This window comes from Perognathus longimembris, chromosome 2, assembly GCF_023159225.1.
Source record: "Perognathus longimembris pacificus isolate PPM17 chromosome 2, ASM2315922v1, whole genome shotgun sequence".
Taxonomy (NCBI): Eukaryota; Metazoa; Chordata; class Mammalia; order Rodentia; family Heteromyidae; genus Perognathus; species Perognathus longimembris.
In genome coordinates, this window is record NC_063162.1 from 88,579,776 (window position 1) to 88,591,921 (window position 12,146).

The 12,146-nt window shown below is 36.6% G+C and overlaps 1 protein-coding gene across 4 annotated transcripts in view; it reads right to left on the reverse strand.

Annotated features, from left to right (window-relative positions):
* Positions 1 to 452: 452 nt before the first annotated feature.
* The window catches only part of Klhl7 (kelch like family member 7), a 43,084-nt gene continuing 31,390 nt past the window's right edge, over positions 453 to 12,146 (reverse strand). For all 4 annotated transcript variants that reach the window (XM_048339697.1, XM_048339695.1, XM_048339696.1 and 1 more), the window contains exons 8-11: positions 8,501 to 8,741; positions 4,564 to 4,765; positions 2,756 to 2,853; positions 453 to 1,777 (exon numbers count right to left, since the gene is read on the reverse strand). In XM_048339697.1, coding sequence (XP_048195654.1) covers positions 1,494 to 1,777; positions 2,756 to 2,853; positions 4,564 to 4,765; positions 8,501 to 8,741 — 825 coding nt within the window. In that variant the 3' untranslated portion in view covers positions 453 to 1,493. The remainder of the gene's footprint in view (positions 1,778 to 2,755; positions 2,854 to 4,563; positions 4,766 to 8,500; positions 8,742 to 12,146) is intronic.

Here is a 12,146-nt window from a genome sequence, read left to right on the forward strand (position 1 = left end):
CCTGCCATCTTAGTTATGTGAGAGGCTGAAATCAGGAAGATCAAGGTTCCATGCCAGCCCAGGCCCCTCCCCTGAAAAGTTTTGGAGACTCCATGTCAACAGAAAAAATTTGGGCATGGTTGTGTGAGCCTGGTATCATAGCTATGTTTGGAAGCATCAGTAGGAGACTTCAGTCCAGGCTGGAGTGAACAAAAAGTGTGACCTTATCCTAAAAATAACCAGAGTGAAAGGGCTGGAGATGTGGCTCAAGCAGTGAGTGCCTGCTTAGCAAGTGCAAAGCCGTGAGTCCAAATACCCTAGAACTGATAAAAACAAAACAACTTTAAAGTCAACACTGATACTCTGGCAGAATTACTAGTGCTTTTCTAATGAGCAGTCTTTTTCCTAGAAGCTTCCTATAAACAGATTTATCTTACTGACTAATCACTCTTACTATGACTGGATTGTATATAACTGAGGACTAAAGGTATAGAAAACATTTGGAGGGGGGAGCACAGGGTTTGACCTAGGGGTCTAGGTGCTGTCCCTTGAGCCCTTTTGCTCAAGGCTAGCACTCTACCACCTTGAGCCACAGCCTCACTTATGGTTTTGGGGGTGGTTAATTGGAGATAAGAGACTCATGTTTTTTTTCTGCCTGGGCTGGCTTTGAACTGTGATCCTCAGGTTTCAGCCTCCTGAATATCTAGTATTATAGGTGTGAGCCTCTATTGATTGGCCAGAACAACACTTTTTTAACTATTATATAAAACCATATATATATACACTAATGTTGGGTACTAAGCTTAACATTTATGTTGAAAATACAGATTGGATTAAACAGACTTTACGGGGCATGGGTATGATTAATTAAAAAGAGAATACATTTGGCATTAAATGAAACAAATGAAGATAAGTGAAACTAGGTGACTGTCAATTGCTCCCTCAGAGGTACCCATTTTGACTTACAACTTATATACTACTTCTTAGTTCTGTTGTTTGTGTTTTGGGACAGGATCTTGCTATGTAGCCCAGGCTGACCTCAAACTCAGGATCTTCCTGCCTCAGCTTCCCAAGAACTTCTTGGATTACAAGCACCACCACACCTGGCCTACTTCTTAGTTCTTGATTGACTGAATAAAACAAATAGACTTAACTACAGAACACTTATATGACATAGGAATATAGAATCTAGAGCTAAGATGGGGCTATTTCACTGATGAACATCCCCCACGCTGCCAAATCAGAAATTCATTTAAGCAACTCACTGAAAAATGCTTATCATTTTTCAAGTTTTGTGGCTAGATATGTTCTTGGGTAGGTAGCCACTTAAATATAATTTTTGAATTAAGTAGGAAATCCATATAAAAATGTTTATTTTATAAGGATCTTCCTTCACTCACTTGAAACTTTCTCTACCAAAATACCAATCCAGAACTTTGTAACCAAAACTCTTGAAACAAAGCCATGGTGGTCATATTTTGAGTCTCTCTTGAGTCTTCAGGTCCCCTTGTTTTTCATGTTTCAAGGGTCTCTTCATTTGCTCCACAAGTATCAACCACACAAATTAAACAACTTGTGACTGGAAAAGCACGGACTTTGGAATTGGCTATCCATTTGTCTGTCTCAGTATTATATTCCAGGATGTGTCCTAATCGGCCTACACCTTGAAAACCAGCCAAGACATAAATGATAGAGCCAACTGCTGCACACTTCACTGTTACACCCTTCCACGGCATTGGTGATACCATCTTCCATTCATCTAATTTAATATCATAATATTCCACATTGTCCAAACCACCTGCAAAACAAGAAAACATAAAAAATTATATGACTAATCCTAAGGTCTTAATCATTTTTATATTTTTCCAGCATCTAACTTTCAAAATAAAATTTCACACACACAAAGGTTGTAGAAATCTTACAATGAATACCCAAATGCTCACCTTCTGAATTTTTATTCTTACACTAACACATTAGATATTTATTCTACAATTGAAAAAATTATATTTTTTTCTATAACATTAAAAATAATGTATTTATTCTGGAAAAATGAAAAAAGAAAACCAGTGTGATTTCACCTCTGAGTAACTATTGTAATTATCTAAGTATTCTTTTCTTTCTATATTTTGTAGCTTATGGAAAACAGAAATGAATGAGGATGAAAGAAAAAGTAGGTTGTTTTTTTTTTTACTTAAGCTATTTGTACTTTGTTGTACTCAAGTGATGCTAAATTTTTTGATAAAATGAAATTTGTGAACTACCTTTACATATGCATTTCAGACTTCCCATTATTTATAACAAATATTTAAGACTTCTGAGATGCCATTATTAAGGAAAAGGGTAAATTTTAATTTAAAAAATTTAAAGTATCACTGATATTTTCATGCAAAATTTAAAAATGTTCAGAAAACTTGGCTAATTACAAGGCCTAATTAAAACTTCTATTGAAAAGTTTTTTGTAACATGTTGAAAAGCTAAAAAAAATGTAAGGTTCAACTATCTGTACAGCTTAATAGTTCTAAGCTGGTGTGATACTATTCCCTAGGGGACACCTGTAAGATGAGATTATTAGCCTGGTAGCTACCCTTGACAATTAATAGACAAGAATGTTTAATATTTTCACTGCTTTTGAATGTTAGTGCCCAGAACCCTGAAATAGATACAATCATGTGCACGGTACAGGATTATATTTAAATTTACTTCAAGAAATACTTCAAAAATTCAAGATAAGAAGGTAGCGGTAAACTCATCAGGACAGTGACTTAATGTCATGTACCTAGGCCATTTTGGCCACCCACAGCAAATATCTTGTCTTTTACAAATACTAGCCCATGATTCTTCCTGGGCTCAATCATTGGACACAGCTCAGTCCATCTGCAAAAGAAAAGAATGTTTTTAGTGTGCTTATTTAATAAGAAAGTGTTGTTCAAAGTAAGTACTTATTTACTACTGTGTTCCATGCATATAAAACATTTAGAAGGCTAGAAAAGGCTGTAGTGATTATGGGTAATTATTTTTTTTTTATAGATGAGATACATCTGGGACCTTCTTTTTTTTTTTTTTTAACTCTGAAAGGATATAGGAAAAGAGTGATCCTAGTGGTACATACCTATAATCTCAGTATTTGGGAGGTAAAAGTGGAAGAATTGTGAATTTGAGACCAATCTGAAGTGCACAGTGAAAGTCTGTCTCAAGAACACCAAAAACAAAACAAACACCATCTAAAGGGTATGAACTTAAGCCTTACAGTGGCTCAGCTTGCTTGCTTGCCTGGCTTGCACTCCATCACTTAAGCCACACCTAAAACCCTGCTTTTTACTAGTTATTTTTTGAAAGGTGAAGTTTGTGGACTTTTCTGCCTGGGCTGGCTCAGATCTCTTTTCTCTGGACCTTAGCCTCTTCAGTAGCTAGGATTACCACAAGAGTCCCTGGTGTCTGGCTACCATGTCTTTTGAAGAAATCCATTTCTTTTACTTTAAAATAATTTAAAATGGAAACAAAAGTAGTGGAATATACAACCTTTATTCTGTCACATGTGGCTTTTACTTAATATGTGGGTATGTGTAAACAAACCACAACCTAAAATAAGCCTCAGGAAATTATCAAAATTAATAGTGTTTGTTATTATTCACATATCCTTTTTGTTGTTTTCGATATACTTTTTCAATATTACTAGAATAATAGGCACCAGCCACCAGCACTTGACTGAGTATTTTGCCTTTTGTTTTCAGCTACTCAAGAGGCAGAGGTAAGAGGATAACAGTCCAAGACCAGCCTGGCAAAAACACGAGATCCTCTCTGAAAGATAAACTAAGACAAAAAGGAACTGGGGCATGGTTCAAGTAGTAAAGTACTTGCCTACCAATTATTAGGCCCTGAGATTAATCCCTACTACTTCCAAGACAAATAAATAATAAAGGTTTTTGCTTCTCATATGACTTAAGAATAATTTAAATATAAATTTAAAGATACTTTAGGAAAACCCTAAATACAATATTGTATCCACCAAGACAATGGTATAATAATAATATCATAAACCAATACCTTGTATTTCTACTTAAGGGAGATTTACTTCTATTAGTTTCTTGCTCACCCCCTTTTATTTCCTGATCTCTCAAACAAAACTGTTTTAGAAATTTGATGAATCAAATAGGTATGTTTTCTAGGTATTTACTGCACAAGCAGGATCAGAAAGAGAGGGGCTCTCATAAAATCAGGTCATGTCTGAGGTTGTTTAAGTGAATGTACATTCTTTTTTTTTTTGGCCAGTCCTGGGCCTTGGACTCAGGGCCTGAGCACTGTCCCTGGCTTCTTCCCGCTCAAGGCTAGCACTCTGCCACGTGAGCCACAGCGCCGCTTCTGGCCGTTTTTTTTTCTGTATATGTGGTGCTAGGGAATCGAACCTAGGGCCTCGTGTATCCGAGGCAGGCACTCTTGCCACTAGGCTATATCCCCAGCCCCATACATTCTTAATATAAGAACTAAACGCTTGTATTGGGCCCCTTCTGCCATTTTATATACCTTATGCAATTGAACTTAGAGACTACAGTAACAGTGAAATGAGAACTTTAAATTGATACATACGTTTCGGTGGCAGGATCATATACTTCACAGGAACTAAGCACTCTCCCAGAAACATTATTCCCTAAGCTTCCACCACAGACGTAGATGAGGCCATTGGCTTCCACCATGCCGTGGCTGCAGCGCTGCGTCAGCATGCTGGGCTTGGTGTGCCAGCTTTCAGTTCTGGTGTCATAGCACTCAAATAAATACAAAGCTGAGTTTCCTGTAAAGAACGAGACCACTTAGGAGTCTGAGGTAGAAGGCTTGCAAGTTTTAGGCTATCTTGGGCTACACGTTAAGACACTGTCAAAAACCAGAAAAAAACAACCAACCAAACAACCAACCAATGAAGGAAACAAAAGCAATAGAATGAAAAGGGTTCCATAAAAACTTGATTTACTGTGTATGTGGGTTAGGAGTCAACTAAGTGTTGAGCTACATCATAAGTTTTAAGAGGGAAAAATTTAGGTTTATGGAGTCATTTGTATACTTAATCAATGAAAATGTAGTATAGTCCTTAGAAAACATTCAAGAAAGGATCTGTTGGAAAGATTCCTTGGTAGCTAAACTTCTAGGAAGATAAATTGGTCTGATTTCAGAAGTAAAATAAGAAACATTATGTATGTCTTGGAGTTCAGTTATAACACGCTGAGTTAAATTCAAATGTTTATTACATAGACTGGAAAGCCATAGCTAAAATACAAAAATTATTGATGGTATTATGAGACTTACTCAATATATTTTTTTCTTTTTTCCAGTCCTGGGGCTTGAACTCAGGGCCTGGGCACTGTCCCTGAGCTTCTGTTGCTCAAGACTAGCATGATACCACTTGAGCCACAGCACCACTTGCGGCTTTATGTGGCACTGAAGAATCAAACCCAGTGTTTCATGCGTGGTAGGCAAGCACTCTATCACTAAGCCACATTCCCAACCCATTACTTAATATCTTATTATAATTCACCTCTGACAAAATTGTTCTTTCTGACTGTTCTCAGTGATTGGGGTTGGTAAGTCCTGAAGGATACTAGCCCCTCTTTCAGCATAAGTCCCTAGGTATCAAGGTACACTTCTGGTATATGTTGACTATTCATTTTATGTTTTACAACATTTTCACACTGTAGTAGCTGAATAGAGAATCTTAGCAATCATACTATTAAAGATTGCTTTTTCCATTTCCTAATGAAAAGGAAATTAGTACTTTACCAAACTATTTTTCATCTCTCACTCTTAAGTACAACACTGCGACATCTATAGCTCTTCACTGCAACCAATGTCTATGAAAAGGTTCAGAGAAGGACAAATAGAAGCAGCACTATAATTTTATCAATATTTCCAATTTGATAGATTTCGGCTGGTGGAGACTAGGGAAAAACATACTGTATATGGAAAACATTAAAGATACGATATTAGCCAGTGTCAATGTCTTTTGCCTATAATCCTAACTATCCAGGAGTCTGGGATAAAGAGGATCACAGTTTGAGGACAACCTGGGCAAAAATGTCTTTAAGAATCTATTTCCAAAAATAATTAGCAAAAAGCCAGGCTAAAGGCATAGCTCAAGGAGTAGAATGCCAGCCCAGAATGCAAGCTGAGCAAGAAGTAAAAAAACAAAACAAAAAATAATACAAAACAACACTAGAAAAGTCCTCCTACTAAAGTAAAAATCGAGTAATAAAGGTCACCTCAAGGAAATTTAGAAAATCACAATTTTTCTTGTATTCATTTGACATGTAGTAGAGGGTTAAAAACTTAGAACTGATTAAAAGCAAACAATTTTCTGAGTTAATATAAAAATCACAGATCAAGCCAGGTACTGGTGGCTCATGCCTGCTCCTAGGTATTCAAGAGGCTGAGATCTGAGGATGGTGGTTCCAAGTCAGTGGGGGCAGGAAAGTCCATGACTCTTATCTCTAATGGACCATTCAAAAAGTCGGAAGTGGGCTGTGGCTAAAGTGGTAGAGTTCCAGTCTTGAGTAAAAAAGCTAAGGAACAATGCACCCAGGACTGAATTCAAGCCCCAGTATTAGGATGACAGGGAGGTGGGAAAAATCACACACCAAGACATTGTAGTTCATGCCTGGAATCCTAGCTACTCAGGAGGCTGAGATCTGAGTATCCTGGTTCCAAGTCAACCTGGGCAGGAAAGTCTGTGAGACTCTTATCTCTGATAAACTACTCAGAAAAAGCTGAAGTGGCCCTGTGGCTCAAGTGGTCTTACTAAGCACAAAGGCACTGAGGGAGATAGCCTATGTCCTAAGATCAAGCCCCACAATCAGCACGCCCCCCCTAAAAAACAAAAAACAACAACAACAACAACAAAAGCCACTTGGGAGGCAGATTAGCAGGATCTTGATTTAAGGTAGCCTGGGTAAAAAGTTTGAGAAACCCACCTAAACAACAACAACAAAAAACGGATGCAGTAGCAAATGGCTGTCATTCCGGCTACAAAAGGTATATAAATACCAAGATTTTAGTCAGGACCTGCCTGGATGTAAAGAGAAACCTGTTTGAAAAACAACAAAAGTGAAAAAAGTGTTAGGAGCATGGCTTAAGTAGTAGAGTGCTTCCTTAGCAAGCACAAGGTCCTGAGTTCAAAATCCTAGTACCACTAAAAGAAAAAATTAAAAGAAATGGAGGGGCTGGGAATATAGCCTAGTGGTCACCTCGTATACATGAAGAAGCCCTGGGTTCGATTCCTCAGCACCACATATATAGAAAAAGTTGCAAGTGGCGCTGTGGCTAGCCTTGAGCAAAAGAAGCCAGGGACAGTGCTCAGGCCCTGAGTTCAAGACCCAGGACTGGCAAAAAGACAAAATCAAACAAAGAAGAGGGAGGTGTCTGGCATGATGCACCCACCTGTAATCCTACCACTTGGGAGGTGCAGGCAGGATTGTGAGTTCTAGATCAACCTGGGCTACACAATGAGACCCTGTCTAAAATTAAAATAAATAAATTAATTTTAAAAAGGGAGGAAGGGACTCGGAATGTGGCCTGTGGTAGAGTGCTTGCCCAGCATGCATGAAGCCCTGGGTTCCATTTCCCAGTACCACATATATAGAAAAAAAAAGAAATGGAGGTGTGGATCAAGTGGTACAGCACCAGCCTTGAGAGAAAAAACTAAGTGACAAGTAAGAGCACAAAGATCTGAGTTCAGGACCCAGGACCAGCGCACTCATATAAAAAGTTAACACATTTAAATTCCATACATTGGGGTTTACTTGATATTCTTAGCTCTTCTTGCTAACACATTATTTAATTAAAGAAGTAACTTGAAAGGATGAGAGTAAATAAAAGCTACTATGTGTCTACTCTACACCTAGAATATTCATTGGGAAATAACGTTTATTTAGCAAAAGACTGGATACTTACAAATGAGAATGTGACCTAACCCACAAGCATAAATTACCATATAAATCATTAGATTAGAAGTGTTAAAGCAAATGAAAAGGTAATTATTGAGCTGGACATAGTGGTGTCTGCATGTAATCCCAGCACAAGGGAGGCTGAGGCAGAAGGATCAGGAATTTAGGACTAACCTGGGTTACATAATGAGGCATTCAGCATATACATATTGAGAACAAGAACAAAAATAACAGTGATATCTTTCTTCTGACACAAAGATATAAAAAGAAAACAGATTTTAAAAGTTTGAGTATATAGTTTTTAAAGGGTCTATAAGTCAAACTCAGCAAATAACACTATCTACCAAAAAATAGTGCCAGTTGTTAGTGTCATAATAAAAAAATGGGCAATTAACAACATACGAAGCAACAGTCTTGTAAATTAATAATTTAAAGGATTAAGGTATCCCTTCAAAGAAATGGGCTCTAATATGTTAGATATGGACTTAGATTACCAACATATCTGGGTAAGTATAATCAATTTTTATTTAGATGTGAAAGCCGAGTCAGCTGGCTTTAGAGCATTCCCCTTGAACAAAAATATTAGCAATACTTACCTACTTCTGAGCCTCCAGATGTATAAATCTTGCCTTCTGCAGCACAGGCAGCAAGGCTATCTCGAGGTGTTGGAGGGCCCAGTTTAGAATACCAGCTGTCCTTCACAACATTATAGCAGTCCATTCGTTTAATGGGGAAAAGCTGAGAGCCACCCAAAATGTACACTACATTGTCCCAAAACACACATGCTGCATCTCTTCGTTTTTCAAAGGGGCAGCGAATGTCCGTCCAGCTATAATCCTGAAGCAGAAGGGAACAACTCTCAGAAAGGGAAAATGAAGCCAGAAAAGACAGAGCATTGGTTTGAGAAAATATTAATGTAAGACAAAGGGTGAACAAATGCAGTAGTGATACTCACTAGACATTATGTTGAAAATGAACTATACAACTTGTAGGTGGGGACAGGTGGAAAAAATTGGGAGAGCTCCAGGTAAGGGGTAACACTGTTCAAAAAGAAGTGTACTCTTTTATCTGGTTTATGTAACCATAGCCCTCTGTATATCACCTTTACAATAATAAATTTTTTTTGAAAAACATGTGTTTTACTAGGATATACAAATATTTGGTATGAAGACTGTTATCTGATTTAATCTGTGATTTCTTCGGAATGATGGTTAGTTGAGGTAGCAGGTAAAGGAAGGGATATGATTACTTTGTATCTTTCTTAGCTTTGAAATAAACTTAAATCTATTTATATAGGTCTTCTTTGTGTAAATTATACAGGAGAAAATTCTAAGTGTCTTTTTAAATTTCAGATTTATTGTGTAACATCTGAGATTTAATTTCAGACACAAAAATGGGTATCAGGTAGCTAGGTAGATGAGAAGCAAGGAAGGAAGGTAGATAGGTAAGTAGGGTGAAACTCTTATCTCTAGTAAACTACTGTAAAAAAGCCAGAAGTAGACCTCTAGCTAAAGTGGTAGCATTGGCTTTGAGCAAAAAAAAGCTCAAGGACAGTTCACAGTCCTTGAGATTAAGCCCCAGGACCAGAAAACAAACCAAAACCAAAAAACCCAAAACTAACTTAATTTACGAACTCAGTTTAGGAAGAGATTTAATCAGGAAAACGTGATACAATACTTTATAATACTTTGTAATAAAGTATTGTATCACTTCCTGGGTTTAATCAGTGCTACAGATTTAACCTAAGACCCTCTGACTAGCACTAGACAATTGCTGTATTACTGAGCTGCACCCCGTGCCCCCCCCCCAAAAAAAAGAATCCCAGGAAAAACTACTCTTGTGACTTAGCTTCAACAATAACATGATAGTGGGATTAAAAAAAAAATTGCACTGGTGGGGCAGGAAAACTGGATGTGCTATAGCAGGCTGCTTGATAAAATTAGGTTCATGTGGTGACAGATAACATATAAATGGTTATTTCTCAACTATTAATGAGCAGAAAACCAACTCAAAGGGAATTGCTGAGAATCACTATTTCATCAGGTCACCAAATGCTTTTTCTTTCTCTACTCCCAAACTAAAACTTAAACCAAAACACAAATTTTAATTCATCAGAAATTAAAATAAAACTCAGTGTCAAAGTGAAACTTCACATAAATATAATCCTTGAAAATACCTGAGTAGAAATAAATCTTAGGGAAGAATTCTCATGTTGGCATATTGTCAAGTTATCTTCAACATATTTGACTCTACTGAGCTGTGATGTGTAGGCAGTTTTTGTTTTCAATACTGGGGCTTGAATTTATGGCCTTATACTTAGGCTGGCCTCAAACCACCATCCTCCTTATCTCAGCCTCCCAAGCACCATTACACATGGCTTGTGAAATGTAACTTTTAATCTTTTTACAGCAAAGAATATTTCAGTTTAAATCATCTCGAATTCCTGAATATGAGAACATACACATTAATAAAATGTTCTCACCAATGAAATAAGCTCATTGTGCTCAGAAGTGTAGAATATAAAAGTAATAGATGTTTACACAAATATTGAGAAGAGTTGAACTTTTTGTTTTTAGACTAGGAAACTGAAGGCTAGTCATATACCTATATTTAAATGGTCTTTGTATAATACAGATACTTTACTTTAACAAAAGTAAAAAGACCCAAAAATTGATCTCAGAAAAATGACCAACATTAGCTATTCCTTCAGTTCTTCCAATATGTCTAATTTTTATATGTAAAGTAAAAAGCTAAGGTGAATTCTATTCAGTTAAATATTTTGGGAACTTTTACTTATTATTATACAGGTGATGTACAAAGGGGTTATAGTTACGTATGTCAGGTAAGAGTACATTTCTTTTTAGACAATGCCACTCCTTCCCTCAGTATCTCTCCCAGTTTTCCCCTCATTTTGGGAGCTTTTATGAAAAAAATGTGATTATACTTTTCAAGTCAGAAAGATAGTCTCAAGTCTTTTCCCTTCTTTTCATTCAAACTCCTCAAGTCTCTTAAAAAAAACCCAACTTATGAAGTTTCCTATGAAATGCTACAGAATGTTTGTTATAATAGGTCACTTATGCTCAGAAACTTGAGCACTCACATTGAGAAAGGCACTAACTTCAGTGATGAACTTACTTCAGAGTTCTAAGCAAGACAGTGATCAAGATGCACTGTTCTTATAAACCGATTTGCTGAGTGGTAAATCCTTTGTACAATTACTTATATAATATTAACATATAGTTTTAAAAATGCACTCAAGGAAAACATGATCTTGATGGTTCCATCTGGTTTTCTATCAGAGTGAGGCTGTCTGTTCCTCCTTCTTTTTCTACCAATATTCAGGAAGAACATTACTTTTTTTGGCATAATTTTTTGGTTGTCAGTTGGGTACAAATATTTGCCTTCTGATACCAATTATATCAAAGACTATCTAAAATACTTGATAGTATAATGATTTAATTCAGAATAATTTAATTTAAACAACACTACTCAATTGTTCTCTCTGAATGTAGATAAATTCAGTGAAAGTGATTTTCCACTTTTGACTAGTATAGAGTCCACAAAAATAGATCATATTTGATGATGATGAAACCCATTTAAAGATTTCTAGATATATTGAATTGAATAATTTTATTAAGCAGTCAACTTGAATAATAAAATAATGGTCATTATGGGAGGTCCATTAGCCACTCTATTTTAATATAAAATAACAATCCATTTATATTGAAATATTATACATAAATAATAGAATATGGCAAAAAAAAACCCGTCAAGATGAATTCTTAGAGTAACAAGAGAAGAAGCTGGGCACTGGAAGATCATGCCTATAATTGTAACTCAGGAGGCGAAGATCTCAGGATCACAGTTCAAAGCCAGCCTGGACAGCAAAGTCTATGAGACTCTTATCTAAAATTAACCACTATAAAATCAGAAGTGGCACTGTGGCTCAATGTAGTAGAGTGCTGCTAGCCTTAAGTAAAAGAAAAGAGCTCAGGGACAGTGCCCAGGCCCCCAGTTCAAGCCCCACAACTGACAGAAGAAAAAGAGAAGGGCTAGCACTTCTAATAGAAACAGCCAACAAATATATTCAATGAGATTCTAATAGTGTTATCTTTAGGGAATAAGAGATAATTGGGGGAATGAGGATGGCTTATTACGTGAATTTTTGTACTGGAAGTCTTAAAACTTGTGGTGGAGTGTACAAAAATTAAGTAATAATAAGTAATTGAAAAGAATCAAAGC